The 15,052-nt window shown below is 36.7% G+C and overlaps 7 protein-coding genes across 7 annotated transcripts; 1 reads left to right on the top strand and 6 right to left on the bottom strand.

Moving 5' to 3' along the window:
• Nucleotides 1–383: 383 nt before the first annotated feature.
• GCK72_006844 (uncharacterized protein) lies at nucleotides 384–4,128 on the bottom strand (the record flags this gene model as incomplete). The annotated part of the gene is made up of 7 exons (XM_053725834.1): nucleotides 384–638; nucleotides 686–1,024; nucleotides 1,541–1,740; nucleotides 1,783–2,083; nucleotides 2,130–2,311; nucleotides 2,358–2,567; nucleotides 4,059–4,128. 7 exons carry the CDS (start codon nucleotides 4,126–4,128, stop codon nucleotides 384–386), a joined length of 1,557 nt encoding a protein of 518 aa, XP_053590028.1.
• GCK72_006843 (uncharacterized protein) lies at nucleotides 3,112–5,104 on the top strand (the record flags this gene model as incomplete). The annotated part of the gene is made up of 9 exons (XM_053725833.1): nucleotides 3,112–3,223; nucleotides 3,275–3,520; nucleotides 3,577–3,758; nucleotides 3,805–4,111; nucleotides 4,161–4,354; nucleotides 4,406–4,637; nucleotides 4,690–4,745; nucleotides 4,795–4,941; nucleotides 4,991–5,104. The coding sequence occupies 9 exons, from the start codon at nucleotides 3,112–3,114 to the stop codon at nucleotides 5,102–5,104; spliced, it is 1,590 nt and encodes a 529-aa protein (XP_053590027.1).
• Nucleotides 5,105–5,981: 877 nt separating this feature from the next.
• GCK72_006842 (uncharacterized protein) lies at nucleotides 5,982–7,589 on the bottom strand (the record flags this gene model as incomplete). The annotated part of the gene is made up of 7 exons (XM_053725832.1): nucleotides 5,982–6,113; nucleotides 6,161–6,312; nucleotides 6,364–6,511; nucleotides 6,558–6,933; nucleotides 6,978–7,105; nucleotides 7,152–7,436; nucleotides 7,488–7,589. The coding sequence occupies 7 exons, from the start codon at nucleotides 7,587–7,589 to the stop codon at nucleotides 5,982–5,984; spliced, it is 1,323 nt and encodes a 440-aa protein (XP_053590026.1).
• A 193-nt stretch (nucleotides 7,590–7,782) lies between these two features.
• Nucleotides 7,783–9,317, bottom strand: GCK72_006841 (uncharacterized protein; the record flags this gene model as incomplete). Its single annotated transcript, XM_053725831.1, has 7 exons — nucleotides 7,783–7,917; nucleotides 7,965–8,116; nucleotides 8,165–8,312; nucleotides 8,360–8,747; nucleotides 8,791–8,912; nucleotides 8,959–9,165; nucleotides 9,216–9,317. The coding sequence occupies 7 exons, from the start codon at nucleotides 9,315–9,317 to the stop codon at nucleotides 7,783–7,785; spliced, it is 1,254 nt and encodes a 417-aa protein (XP_053590025.1).
• A 297-nt stretch (nucleotides 9,318–9,614) lies between these two features.
• GCK72_006840 (uncharacterized protein) lies at nucleotides 9,615–11,384 on the bottom strand (the record flags this gene model as incomplete). Its single annotated transcript, XM_053725830.1, has 7 exons — nucleotides 9,615–9,740; nucleotides 9,787–9,938; nucleotides 9,982–10,129; nucleotides 10,178–10,556; nucleotides 10,815–10,936; nucleotides 10,988–11,236; nucleotides 11,292–11,384. 7 exons carry the CDS (start codon nucleotides 11,382–11,384, stop codon nucleotides 9,615–9,617), a joined length of 1,269 nt encoding a protein of 422 aa, XP_053590024.1.
• Nucleotides 11,385–11,597: 213 nt separating this feature from the next.
• Nucleotides 11,598–13,163, bottom strand: GCK72_006839 (uncharacterized protein; the record flags this gene model as incomplete). Its single annotated transcript, XM_053725829.1, has 7 exons — nucleotides 11,598–11,720; nucleotides 11,768–11,919; nucleotides 11,965–12,112; nucleotides 12,162–12,540; nucleotides 12,583–12,704; nucleotides 12,749–13,030; nucleotides 13,086–13,163. 7 exons carry the CDS (start codon nucleotides 13,161–13,163, stop codon nucleotides 11,598–11,600), a joined length of 1,284 nt encoding a protein of 427 aa, XP_053590023.1.
• A 225-nt stretch (nucleotides 13,164–13,388) lies between these two features.
• On the bottom strand, nucleotides 13,389–14,959 carry GCK72_006838 (uncharacterized protein; the record flags this gene model as incomplete). Its single annotated transcript, XM_053725828.1, has 7 exons — nucleotides 13,389–13,511; nucleotides 13,558–13,709; nucleotides 13,759–13,798; nucleotides 13,958–14,177; nucleotides 14,368–14,489; nucleotides 14,536–14,808; nucleotides 14,858–14,959. The coding sequence occupies 7 exons, from the start codon at nucleotides 14,957–14,959 to the stop codon at nucleotides 13,389–13,391; spliced, it is 1,032 nt and encodes a 343-aa protein (XP_053590022.1).
• Nucleotides 14,960–15,052: the final 93 nt, after the last annotated feature.

Below are 15,052 nucleotides of genomic sequence, written 5' to 3'. Positions count from 1 at the left end.
AATTTTCAGTTTTTTGCTGCATATTTATTGGATTTTGATTATTAAAAACTTGAAAAACCGAGGTCCGAAAACATTTTTCGGGAAAGTTTCGATTTCCGAAACATTGGAAATTTTTTGTTCCGCACATCCCTGCTGCTCGTACACTTTAATGGAGAACCTTGAGAAGAAAAACAGTAAAAATAAATGAGAGGAACCTTACAAATGAAAAAAAATGTATTTAAAAAACGAGACTGAACGACAAACTCTAAAAAAAAAATTCAACTCCAAATGCCGAAGAGCGAGCAAGAAACAATGTATTTTGTGAGACGACACAGATTATTCACTTTAAATAGTTTATTAATTCTCAAAAGACTATTTTAAACCAAGATCAAAAAATCTCATGTCTATCCACCAAAGTTAAAGATCATGTAGTTTGCTGCCGTAGCTTCTCCGTCCTTGTATTCCTTTTCACATCCCATTGTCAGCTTGTCAATATGATAGAATTGGTCCATCTGATCCCATTTGAAATTGACGGTCCATTCGTGTTCATACTCAAACTCTGGATTTTCCGTAGCTGCCGTTGACATTGTTTTGAAATGGAAATCGTGGGTATCGGGAGCCTTCTCAGTCGGTTCTATTTCTTTATCGATCCAATATTTCTAAATGATTTCACTTTGGACAAAACGAGACAACAACTCAATCATACTGTGAATCGAGTACTGTGAGCTTGACCCATGTCGTGTGTGAACAACTGAAGTTGAGCTGAAAACTCCGGTTTAATGAAAGCAAAGAACCTCTGAAACCCACTAGTCTTGGTGATAGTTCCCCCATCACAATAATCGTATTCCACTTTCCCATTTTGCGAGAACTCCTTCACAAAATCAATAGTGGAATACCATTGAGTGACGTTCTGTTCTTCCACGTAATCCACAAACTTTCTTGCGACAATATCCCGAATTGCAGCAAGAGATTCCTGTTTATATTTGACTTCCGGGCTGCACAACACTTCCACTCGATCGATAACCCAGTTCTCTCCTCCTCCTTTCTGAAGTCAAATCTCATAAATTTTCGTATAATTTTCATTTTCATATAAATTTTTGATATACAGTACCGCTCAAAAGTATATTAAGTTTTGTCTTTTTCAGTTGAAAATGCCCAACTTTGAGAGTGTGTCATGGTAATACTTATTGCCCCATCAAGTAGATTTTTTATGGATCGTACAAATCAAAGGTAGAGCTCCATTTTTGTAGTTGACAACTTTTTTGTACAGGCACTCCCTAGAAAGTTACGTATCGACAAAAATCTTCCTCAAATCGACCTATTTCAGTACAAAACGTGCGATTTTCGAGCTGTCGTCTTGAAAGACCATAACTCTCAAGGGAGGGCTCGTACAAAAAAGTTGTCAATTACAAAAATGGAGCTCTACTTTTGATCTGTACGATTGATTAATAATCTACTTGATGGGACAATCAGTATTACCATGACACACTCTCAAAGTTGGACAATTTCAACTGAAAAAACTAAAACTTAATATAGTTCTGAGCGGTACTGTAAAGCTTACGTTTTTCGCTTGGAACTTAAAATTCCAATCTCTAATTGGAGCATCTGGAGTTACTCCCATTTGAAGTTTCATGGTAGTCCTCGCCACAATATTATCCTCTTGAAACTGGGTCACCTGCAATTGGAATGCCTCTTTTAAATCCATCTTTGCATCCGGATGCCACATTGTTCCAAAATGAAAATACCAGGAAGCGAATTGAGCTGAATAATATACTTGTCACATTCAGAGAACTTCAAACTAACAAATAGTGTATTCGACCATATCTTTAACATCTTCTTGACAAACAAATGTTTTTGTCTCTTTCAGATCGAATTTATACAACCAAGTGGTCGGTAGATCATTCGGATGGTTATGCTCTAATTGCCATGGTTGTGGAGTGAACAGATCCAAAAACTTCTTTGTTCTGTTATGCCCGTTAATTCCTGCGACATCATCAATTATCAAATCGAATGAGTCTCTATTCGAGTGGCTAACTTTTCCAATATCCGGGCAATCCCCACCTTGAACAATACGGTAGAGACCGAACACATTGCCGTTGCGATGCTGAAAAAAAATTGGTGTAACTTTTCGAAATAGTTTCTTAGATTACTGTAGTTTTCATGGTGATATCAAATTCCAGTTTGGAATCTACACCCATCGTATCTCTTCGATAAATATTGAAACTGAATTTCAATTCGAATCGATCCGTTTTCAAAATAGCATAATTCTCCTTGAACTGTGCACCAGGGGAGTATAGTGCCGCATTGTGCGCCAAATATTTCCAGTATTGGTCTGAAAGTGTGGACGTTCTGAAACGGAATGACTAGACTAAACTCACAATAATTCATTTGCTTCGAATCTCCACAAATTTCAGCGACAAAATCCGCTTCCATTCGTTGTTCCAGTCTAGTAACAGCTGTTTCATATCCTGTGTTATTTGCAGATGCTGCCATTACGAATAAAGAAACAATTTCATATGCAGTTCTATTTTTCTCCTCGAGAACTTCTTCTTCAGTTAGTGCTCGATAAGCACCGGAGTCGGTGAAATCTGAAAAAGTCTATTTTGAAAGTTATAAATCTAAACTTACATTTTTCGAAATACGAAGGTTTCAAATCATCTCTAGGTTTGATTTGATGCGCTGGCATGTATCGCTTTCCCAAATGTTTCAAAACATTTTGGATTTTCGACGTTTCGATGAAGGCAACGTTGGCAAGGAGCAGTAGAATTGCCAGATGGTTGAACATTTCGGCTGTGTTCTAACTGATTTTCAGACTGATTTTAAGGGTGAGGTGGAAATAGATGGGCGGAGCAAAATGACACAGGTCATTGGGCCGTGACACGTTTTTATTGTTAGAAAAGTATTGACGTGGAGGTCATTAATACGTAACCTCAGAAGATCTATCGCCACGGCTGAATGTATAAAGTTAAATAGCCCCTCGTTGTTTTGACGTGACATAATATACTTGAGAAAGTTGAATACTACTTCTCTAATAAACGTGTCTTGCCACACTGACCTGTGTCATTTTGCTCCGCCCATCTACTTCCACATCACCTTGAAAATCAGTCTGAAAACCAGTTTGAAAAATCCAAAATGTTCATCCGAGTGGCTCTTTTGCTGCTCCTCGCCCATGCCGTCCTTATAGAATCTTCCAAGATTCAAAACGCTTTGAAAAAAGTCGGAAAACGATATTATGGAGAAGAAAGTAAGTTTAAAAAACATTTAAGCAGTTTGATGTTATCTTTATAATTTTCAGCTATGGGCATTCTGCAGTTAATGGACGGAGTTGTTGCCTCCACTCCATTACAACAATTCGAAGAGTTTTCAGATGAAGAGGTTGAGAAATTCAAAGAGGAGAAAGCGTTCGGAATCGTGAGATTATTTGCAACAGCTTCTTCTAATCAACATCATCAATTCAAAGATGCTCTCACGATAATTGAATCAATTTTGGACCCGAAAATGACAGCTGAGATTTGTGGAGAGGAGAAAAGATTGAATTCTTGTAGGTTGAAAGAATTTAAAAGAATATGTAAATGAAGAAGAAAATTTTTATTCCAGATCAATTCATGAAACACCTGCTGCACAGCTCTTCCCAATACAATGCCAATTCGCCGGTTCAGTATTATTTCGACATAATGGAAACAGAACGAAACTTCCTTCATATGGTTATGAACTTCACTCGAACAGATAAGTCTGGATTGGAAGTTGTGTTTGAATACGAACTGAAACTGAGTCTTACGGTATCACGAGAGATACTTTATGTTCCAGCATTTCACTGAATTTCAGATGACTACTAGTTACTTCTACTCTATCATTCATCTCATTCAAGGTGGATCTTGTGCCGATAGAGGACTCGCCAGCTTCACGAATACAGAACTTGAAGGCGTGGCTTGGTTGATAGATGATATTGAGGGATTGCAAGAGAAGCCAACGGTCAAATTGTTCTTTAAACTATTCACTCCAGCAGTCTATCAGTATATTGAAGAGAATCCGAATAAGCTTCCTAGATATTGGCTGTCAGGGCTCAATTCTAGTCTTACTTCGATCAATGTCTGCCATGAGAAGATGACGGATACATTTGCATACACAGAGGGTTTGTTGGCCTGCCATACAAGTAAAAAATACAACAAATCAATTTTCAGATCAATTCCGTTCCTGGTATGTCCACTTTGGATTGATGTGGCATCCGAAGGAAGGAGCTGACGACACTTACACTCTGCAAGTACTGGAATTGAAACCAGACTCAATCATTGCAAGAGTCACCATGAAACTTCAAATGGGAAGAAAAGAAGATGCACCTGTTCATGATTGGAATTTCAAGTTCTCCGGAAAAAAGGTGTGTTTTGAAATTGCTACAAGTTCTTGCAACACTATATATCTTTTTCAGAAGGACGGAGTTTGGTATTTCGAGAAAATCGACGTGATGTGTGATCCCACCATAGAATACAAAGATGAATCTGTGAAACTGATTCGCGAAGTTGTTGCTGGAAAGTTTGTGGATGAACTCAAGTACCAAAACAATACTCAATGGTACTCTACTGTCGATTTCATAAAACAATTCACAAAACACGGACACTTGGTGATAGAAGACTGCGTGAATGATATTGTAGGATTAATCAGTAAGAAACAAACAGCATTCTGTTCTATACCATCGTTAGTGAACTTTTTCAGCTCAAATCGATTTGTTCAAGAAGGATCGAGATGATGTTCACGGCATCAAGTTCACTGTAAGAATCCATTTTTCAGTCTGTAATGAACCAATTCGAATATTTTCAGAAGTACCAAATCGACGAAGAAACAGCCATTGATCTCCCAGCTGCCGACACCGCCACATTCCATTTCAAAACTGTTTCACAAGCAGCCGATTCTACTGAAGAAGAGAAAGTAGAAATTGAGCGTGAATGGTCGTTTGATATCAAATGGGTTTGTAGTCGGATACCGTCATTTTAGACACGTACATTTCATTTTTCAGGACCAAATGGATCAGTTCTATTACATTGAGAAAATGGGAATCGGTTGTGCAAAACCATGGACTGTGAAAGGAGTCTTCAAGAGTATTGTTGACACAATCGGGAAGAAGAAATAAGTAAAAAAGATTTCCTTTGAGAATTCGTTTAATAAATGAATACATTTTAATATAACCCTCTTTATTCTGTGGAGACCGTGTGTGGAATCCCTTAATGTGAATTACTCAAATTATAATCCTCGCGGATCAGAACTGTTACGGAATATATCTGAAAAATGTCATTTCAAAAGCAAAGGTCCTTAACTTCATACTTGCAATCCGGGCCGATCCGGGCCGACAGTTTTTATTAAATAACTTTCTTCAAACAAATCGTATCGGGTTGATTAATAGCTCAAATGATAGATATTTGGACCTGTCATCAGACAAAATTAAAACAAACTTTGCAGAAAACCCACATGAGCCCCGGGCCGGGCAAAAGTGTCCGGGCCGGGCCGGACCGGGCCGACAGCAGTTTTAGCCGGCCCGGGGCCTCTGTGGGTTTTTTGCGAAGTTTGTTTTGATTTTGTCTGATGACAGGTCCAAATATCTATCATTTGAGCTATTGATCAACCCGATACGATTTGTTTGAAGAAAGTTATTTAATAAAAACTGTCGGCCCGGATCGGCCCGGATTGCAAGTATGCTTAACTTGGTAGTTCTGATTCATACCGATTCTGATTCGCGCCGCGCTTATCAGGGGTGCGCAAGATTGTATCATAGAACTGGGAAGACCAACTGTTTCGACTATTAAATACCTCTCAAATCAGGGAAGAACATATTTTTTCTGATAAGAATTTTTATACATTATAAAGTCAATGAAACACTATTCTGCATCTGAAAAACAAGAAGGGAAATAAAAAGTCTTCAAATTCAACAAACAAAGCTTTCAAAACATAAGAGAGCACAGTATCAATATCAAAATTTTTAAACAAAGAAACAATGAAATACTTGAAAAAAATCATTGAGGATTGTGAAGAGCCAGTGATTTTTTGAGAAGTTCTGGCATAATCGATGGATCCAGTTCACGAATATCCTCTGGCAGTACGGATCGAATATCAGCGACCGATTTGATCTTGTCGAGGCATTGTTCCTGAAAATGATAACTTATTTCGAATGCTGGCCTTCATCAAAATTTACCTTCAATGCTTCCAGATGGTATTTCATGGACATTTGAAACTTTTTCTTCAGCTTTTTCTTTGATTCTTTCAATAGAAACTCCTCGCATTTGCGAATGACCAGCGGAGTGTCGTACATATCAGCGACAAGAAGAATTCCTTCGACTGTGATTTCTAAAAATTTTAGTTTGAGGTATTTTTCGAAAAACTAATTGTGAATGTTACCATCAATTGGATTGTCTCCGTAAAGCAATTCCAGATAGTTCTGAAAGTCATCCGCATCGATTCCTGTCAGTGTGATCTCAGATCTCTTCGATTCTTGAAACTGTCCCAAAAAAAGTGACTTGAAATATGAAGAATGGACAGCGAGGAACTGAAAACCAGATGAATGGAAACTTATCTACAAATTATTCGCTCACCTTTTTCAAAACGTAGAATTTCTCTTCATTGACAACTAGTACAACATCCGAGAATTCTTCCATTGTCTCGTCGAAACTTCTCAGATTATCTTTGTAAATACCAGTTGTTTTCTTGATTTTCACGTGAATTTCAACTGTCAATTGATCATCCAGAAGGAAGTCTTTTTGCGATTTCGCCCAGTTCATAAATGATGACCATCCCGAAGTGTTACACTTTTTTCCGATGTTTGTGAATGTCGCAGTGCCTTCTCGCACTTTTTCGATTCGATTCGATATTAAAACTAGTTGTTGCCTAACTTCGATCATCCATTTTCCAGTGTCCGTCGATTGTAAGCAGCAGAATGAAAGAAAGTCTTTTTTCCGGCACATAGACATACTCCTAAAATAACAAATATGAATTTACTATACTCGGTATCATACCATGCAACGCCAAAGTGTTCTTCAATTTCCGACCATCGAATTTCATTTTCTTTCATATTCGAGACATTTTTAAAAATTTGTCTCAACACAAAATATTTTCCAGTCGTCGGCATAATTTCACGTGGAATCTGCAAATTGAAAATTAGAAAACAAGCGACTAGAACTGAACCTTACAGTAGTTTTTGTGAAATCGCTGGAAGCCGTATTCAGAGAGTTATCGTTCTCAAGTGGCACCGTAGAATCGTCTGATTCCTCATTGGTTTCAGTAGATTTGAGTTGAATTTCTTGAAGAATTTGTTGGAGTTCCGATGATTGTTTCTCTATTTTTTCTTCGGCGGAGCGCAGCTTTTCGATGATCTCCATGTTGGTCTTCTCAAGATTCTTTTGTTTTTGGAGCAACTCTTGACAAATTTTGTGCATACTTCGAACAGAAGAATTGAGTGCATCGATTGGATTTTTCTGAAAATAAAAATGTAGATTACGAGTCGATATTTTCATTTGTACACGTACTTCATCATTTTCAGTGTTGACTTGTTCTACTTTCTGATCATCCGGCATCAAATCATTCTTGTCCTTATTTAGTGGAGCCACGTTATCATTTTCCTCAGACATTCGGAGAGATTTGTGGTAGAAAACGGAGCGGGAGAAACTGAAAATAGAAAGGATTACGATGAATCTCTGATCTTTACCATAAGAAAAATACATATTGAAAATATAACAAATATATAATTTTAAATGTAACAAAGCACAATATCAATATCAAATTTTCATAACAAAGAAGCAATTTTTTATAGTCAGAAAAATATCATTGAGGAGGATCGTGAAGTGCGAGGGATTTTTTGAGAAGTTCAGACATAATCGATGGATCCAGTTCACGAATATCTCCTGGTATGACGGATCGGATATCAGCGACTGATTTGATCTTGTCGAGGCATTGTTCCTGAATATGGAGGTTCACTTCTAAAAGAGTCTAAAGTTGAAACATACCTTGAGTCCTTCCAAATTGTATCGAGTAGACAAATCCAAGTTCTTCTTCAATGATTTCTTTGATTTTTCGAGTAAAAACTCTTCGCATTTCCGAATCACCAGTGGAGTGTCGTACATGTCAGCCACCATGAGGATACCTTCTGCTGTGAATTCTGAAAAATGATATGTTTTAAAACAGAGATGTCAAAATGAAAAGTCACCATCGATTGCACTTTCTCCATAAAGAACTTCGAGATATTTCTGGAAGTCATCATCATCGATTCCAGTCAGTTTGATTTCCGATTTCTTCGAATCGTTGAAATTTCCCAAAAATAAGGCCTTGAAATATGGAGAGTGAGCAGCTAAATACTGAAAATGAAATATTTAAACATATTTGGAAAATTATTGAAACTGACCAATTTTGAAACGTAGAATTTCTCTTCATTGACAACAAGTACAACATCTGAGAATTCTTCCATTGTCTCGTCGAAACTTCTCAGATTATCTTTATAAATACCAGCTGTTTTCTTGATTCTCACGTGAATTTCAGCAGTCAATTGGTCATCCACAAGATAGTCTTTTTCCAACACCGCCCATTCAATTAATTCAGGACCCATTTCATTCTTAGGTATTGAATTTTGAAAATCTCCGCTTGTTTTTTTACTCCACTTTCTTGTACTGTTTGACATGATTTTGGTTTCAAATACAACGTCAAAAGACATTTTTTGATCATCCATCTCCGCAGCACAGCTCAAGAAAATTCCAAAATGTTCTTTCTCCGTGTTTCTCTGGATTAGAATCCTCCTAGAACATTGGTAATATACAAAAAAGTGACTGTAATTCTCACCAAGGGACACCAAAATGTTCTTCTTTCTCACTGTAAATCTTTTCCAAATTCTTAAAACTTGAGACATTCTTGAAGTCATGTTTTAGCACGAAGTATTTTCCAGTAGTCGTCATGGTAGCACTCTGAAAACAATTCATTTGCCAGGATCGTACTATCGTAGTCGATAACCTCATTTTCAGATTCTGAATCTGTTTCATCTTCATCATCCGTTTCATTCGAAACTGCTGCGATCACGGATTTTGGTTTCAAATCGTCTCGAATCAATTGAAGCTCGCTTTTGACGGAACGGAGCTCATCGACGAGATTTTTCTGTTTATCCAGAACAGCTTTGAGCATATTTTCAAGGATTTCGTTGCGAGAATCATCTTGCTTTTCCTGTAAGAAGAATAGTTTGAAATAAAAAATTTTGAATTCAGAAAATATACATTTTTGTTCCCAGTGGTTTCTTGTGTCACTTCTTGCTCTTCCGACACCAAATTGTCTTTTTCGTTGTTCATTGGAGCCCCGTTGTCGTTTTCTTCAGACATCTGAAACTCGAAACGGTCAGTGAGACCTGAGAAACCTGTTTGTATACACCTGTTTGAGAAAATTATTTTCAGATATTCATAAAAGATAAATACTTCCACTACTTGTCAGAAAACGCGAAGGTCTACAAAACTATTTGTGAGTAAATTTATAAAGAAAGTAGGGGGAATGGGAAGTAAATAACTGGAAAAAAATCAGGAAAGACAATAAAGGGTGCGGAGAGAGAGAGAACAATGAAATGATGTGAGATATTGAGATTTTACGGGTAGTTGTAACAGATATTATCGATACAATTGTATTCAATTATGAAGTGAAATGGATTTTTCAAGAAGTTCGCCCATTATAGATTTGTCCAAATCTTGCACATTCCCTGGCAGAACAGCTTGAAGATCGCCAATCGATTTGATTTCAGCGAGGCATTTCTTCTGAAAATTATGATTTTTTTCGAATAATTTGAATACAATTGTTCACCTTGAGTGCTTCCAAACAGAATCGAGTAGACAATTCTAACTTCTTCTTCAACGTTTTCTTTGATTCCTTGAGTAGAAACTGCTCGCATTTGCGGATTACCAGTGGAGTATCTAGCATGTCAGCTACCAGAAGAAGTCCTTCGCAAGTGTATTCTAAAAAACAATGTAATTTTTATCAAGACAAAACTAGGATTACCATCAATCGGATGTTCCCCATAAAGCAGTTCGAGGTAGTTCTGGAAATCATCTGCGTCGATTCCAGTCAATTTGATTTCCGATTTCTTCGAATCGTTGAAATTTCCCAAAAACAAGGCTTTGAAATATGGTGAGTGAGCAGCCAAATACTGAAAATGAGATAGTTGAAACGTGATTTGAAATATATTGAAACAAACCAATTTTAGAACATAAAATTTCTCTTCATTGACAACAAGTACAACATCTGAGAATTCTTCCATTGTCTCGTCGAAACTTCTCAGATTATCTTTGTAAATACCAGTTGTTTTCTTGATTTTTATGTGAATTTCAGCTGTCAATCGGCCATCCACAAGATAGTCTTTTTCCATTTCCGCCCATTTGATAAATTTTTCACATCCCCACGCGGGAGTTTTGTTGTTAAATATTTGTTTGCCTTTTTTCACTTTGTTTTCCACTCGATTCGAAACTAGTACATGTTTTCGCTGAGTTTCGATTGTCCAATTCACAGTGCCCATCGATTTCGGACAGTGCAAATAAAAATGAAGATGTTCTTTCGTTCGGCGCACACCCATTCTCCTGAAGTTACTGAGTTCTAATAAATATATTCTTTCTATTATAAATTCACAACACTGCGCCGCATGGCTTTAAAGGCGCATCCCATTTATTAGAAATTTCGCGGAATGGTCTCGTAGTTGAAAAAGATCAAATACCCTATTTTCGAGCTTTGCAGGTCTAAAAATAAATGCAAATAATGTTTTTCGCTTCGAGACCATTTTGAACAAATTAGAGGCGCCAAAAGCCATGCGGCGCAGTGTCGTGAATTTATAATAATACCATTCAATTCCAAAGTGTTCTTCCGCTTCTGACAACCGATATTCATCTTCCTTCATATTCGAGACATTCTTAAAGACATGTTTTAGCACGAAGTATTTTCCAGTAGTCGTCATGGTAGCACTCTGAAAACAATGAATTTTTCAGGATCATAGACTTTTTTTAAAGATAATAACCTTGTTTTCAGAGTTCCAAGCAGTTGTATCCTTGCTATCGGCTTTCATCGGAACTGCTGCTACCACTGTTTTTGGTTTCAAATCGTCTCGAATCAATTGAAGCTCGAGCTTAAGCTCGCTTTTGACGGAGCGCAACTCATCGACGATTTCTGTGTTAAAATGTTCGATATTTTTCTGTTTTTCCAACACTTCTTGACATGTATTGCACATCATTCGAAGCGTCAATGGATGTTGATCATTTGCATTGTTCTGAAAAAGAAATCAGATTTCTATTTGAATATTTTTTGAATTGTAATTGACAAACCTCGGCATTCTCTGTTTCAATTCTTTGACGTTTCGGTGCAGATCCTCCCTCTTCGTTATTTTCCGATGAGATTTTGTTGTTTCCGTCGGTCATTTTACTGAAATTTTTGTCATTTTCAAGCACATTTCGAGGATAAAATATAATGTGAAAGATGATAACAAAACAAATTCTGACAATCAATAAAGAAAGTATAAATGAGCTTTGTATATCATACTCAACGATTGATAAAACAATGAAAAAAAACAACGACAAAAAAGGAAGCACATGGTTTTTGAAAAGAATAACATTGGTATAGAATTCAACAAATTATTGAATAGAGAGGGCAATTTCCAAAAACTCCGTGGTAATTGATGGATCCAAATCACGAATATCTCCTGGGAGAACTGATTTGATGTCAGCAACCGATTTGATTTCCTTGCGGCATTGTTTCTGGAAAGTGAAGTTGTAATCTGATGTATTTATAAAGAAACAAATACATTCAATGCTTCCAGATGGTATTTCATGGCCATTTGCAGCTTTTTCTTCAACGTTTTCTTTGATTCCTTGAGTATAAACTGCTCGCATTTGCGAATGACTAGTGGAGTGTCGTACATATCAGCAACGAGAAGAATTCCTTCCACAGTGAATTCTAAAAAACGGCTCATTAAAAAAATATTTTTTAAATAAATTATACCGTCAATGGAGTATTCTCCGTACAGAACTTCGAGATAGTTCTGAAAGTCATCATCATCGATTCCAGACAGTTTGATTTCAGATTTATCTGATTCTTGAAAGTCTCCCAAAAACAAAGCTTTGAAGTATGAAGAATGCGCGGCGAGGAACTGAAAACTAATCAGTATCTACCATCTGTCTACCCTCAGCTCTGCTCACTTTTTTCAAAACGTAGAATTTCTCTTCGTTGACAACAAGTACAACATCTGAGAATTCTTCCATTGTATTGTCGAAACTTCTCAGATTATCTTTGTAAATACCAGATGTTTTCCCGACTTTGATGTGAACTTCAGCTGTCAACTTGCCGTCCACAAGAAAGTCTTTTTCCAATACCGTCCATTTGATGAATTTAGGCCATCCCCACGAGGAATATTCTTTGTCAAACATTTGTATGCATTCATTCACTGCGTTGTCCACTCGATTCGAAACTAGTACATGTTTTCGCTGAGTTTCGATTGTCCAATTCACAGTGTCCATCGGTTTCGAACAATGCAGATAAAATTGAAGATGTTCTGTTCTCCGGCGCACATTCATTCTCCTGAAGTTACTGAGTTCTAATAAATATATTCTCTACTAATACCATTTAACTCCAAAGTGTTCTTCCGCTTCTGACAACCGATATTCATCTTCCTTCATATTCGAGACATTCTTGAAGACATGTTTTAGCACGAAGTATTTTCCAGTACTCGGCATGAAAACACTCTGAAACAAAGAAGTTGTCAGGATAATATCTTTTGCATGATAACCTCGTTATCAGATTCTGAATCTGTTTCATCTTCATCATCGTTTTCTTCCGGAACTGCTGGTGTCACTGTTTTTGGCTTCAAGTCGTCTCGAATCAATTGAAGCTCGTTTTCGACGGAACGGAGCTTGTCGACTAAGGAAATTTCGAATTCTTTCTGCTTCTGCACAACTTCTTTGAGCATATTTTCTTGGATTTGTTCGAGATTTTTCTGTTTATCCAACACTTCTTGACACGTATCGTACATTTTTTGCAGCGTCAAATGATGTTGATCATTTGCATTGTTCTGAAAAAGAAATCAGATTTCTATTTGAATATTTTCTGAATTGTATTTGACGAACCTCGGCATTCTGATGATTCTCTGCTTCAATTCTTTGACGTTTTGGTGGCGGCGGGCGTTTAATGTTTCTTTTGGTCATTTTACTGAAAATTTTGTTATTTTAAAGCACGTTTCGGGGTTGAAATAAGTATAATGTAGAAGATGACAACAAGACAAATTCTGATAATCAATAAATAATGATTGAATGACTTTTTTATAGCATACTCAAAGATTGATATTTAAAACAATGAAACGAAAAGAGCGAAAAAGGAAGAACATGGTTTTTGAAAAGGAAAAATAATGAAATCGTAAGGAATCTAACAAATTATTGAATAGAGAGGGCAATTTCCAAAAACTCCGTGGTAATTGATGGATCCAAATCACGAATATCTCCTGGGAGAACTGATTTGATGTCAGCAACAGATTTGATCTCCTTGCGGCATTGTTTCTGAAAAGTGAACTTGTAATATGACGGACTTAGAAATAAAATATACATTCAATGCTTCCAGATGGTATTTCATGGACATTTGCAATTTTTTCTTCAATGTTTTCTTTGATTTTTCGAGTAAAAACTCCTCGCACTTTCGAATGACTAATGGAGTATCGTACATGTCAGCCACCATAAGAATACCTTCTACTGTGAATTCTAAATCATGATATAGTTTTAAAACAGAAATGGAAAAATCAAAAGTTACCGCCAATTGCACTTTCTCCATAAAGAACTTCGATGTACTTCTGAAAGTCATCTGCGTCGATTCCAGTCAATTTGATTTCAGATTTTTCCGATTAATTGAATTTCCCCAAAAACAAAGCTTTGAAATATGAAGATTGAGCAGCCAAATACTGAAATTGTGGAAGACATAAAGAAGTGTTCTGAAAATTTTTGAGACTAACCAACTTTGAAACGTTGAATTTCTCTTCATTGACAACTAGTACAGCATCTGAGAATTCTTCCATTGTCTTGTCGACACTTCTCAGATTTTCTTTGTAAACACCAGATGTTTTCCCGACTTTGATGTGAACTTCAGCTGTCAGCTTGCCGTCCACAAGAAAGTCTTTTTTCAATACACTCCATTCGATAAATCGTGACCATCCCGACGTGGTAGATCTGTTGCTAAATATTGATATGCATTGTTTCATTTTGTTGTTTTGTCGAGTTACGATTGTCCGGTTTATAGTGTCTATCGATTTCGAACACTTCGAATGAAACTCAAGATGTTCTTTCGTTCGCCGCTGTTTCTTTCGTTCGCTATATATATATATATATATATATATATATATATATATATATTCTGTACTAATACCATTTAAAACCAAAGTGCTCTTCCGGTTCTGACCACTGATCTACATTTTCCTTCAAACTTGAGACATTCTTGAAAGCATGCTTTAAAACGAAGTATTTTCCAGTAGTCGGCATGGTAGCACTCTGAAAACAATGAATTTGTCAGGATCGTACTATCGTAATCGATAACCTCATTTTTAGAGTCCGAATAAGTTGTATTCTCAATATCCCTTTTTACCGGAACTGATGCTGTCACTGTTTTTGGTTTCAAATCGTCTCGAATCAATTGAAGCTCGTTTTTGACGGAACGGAGCTCATCGACTAAGGAAGTTTCAAAAATTGTCTGCTTCTCTACAACCTCTTTGAGCATATTTTCATGGATTCGTTCGAAATTTTTCTGCTTTTCCAAAACCTCTTCGAGCATTTTCTCAACGATTTGGTTGCGAGAAGCGTCTTGGTTTTCCTGTAATCAGAATAGCTTAAAATTAAAAATATAAATTCAGCAAATATACCTTTTTGTTCCCAGCGGTTTCTTGTGTCACTTCTTGCTCTTCCGACACCAAATTGTCTTTTTCGTTGTTCATCGAAGCCATGTTGTCGTTTTCTTCAGACATCTGAAACTCGAAACGATCAGTGAGACCTGAGAAACATGTTTGTATACACCTGTTTGAAAAAATTATTTTCAGATATGCATAAAAGATAAATAC

Source organism: Caenorhabditis remanei, chromosome II (assembly GCF_010183535.1).
Source record: "Caenorhabditis remanei strain PX506 chromosome II, whole genome shotgun sequence".
NCBI lineage: Eukaryota > Metazoa > Nematoda > Chromadorea > Rhabditida > Rhabditidae > Caenorhabditis > Caenorhabditis remanei.
Note: the sequence above shows the minus strand (reverse complement) of the source record. Positions and strands in the feature narration are given on the sequence as shown.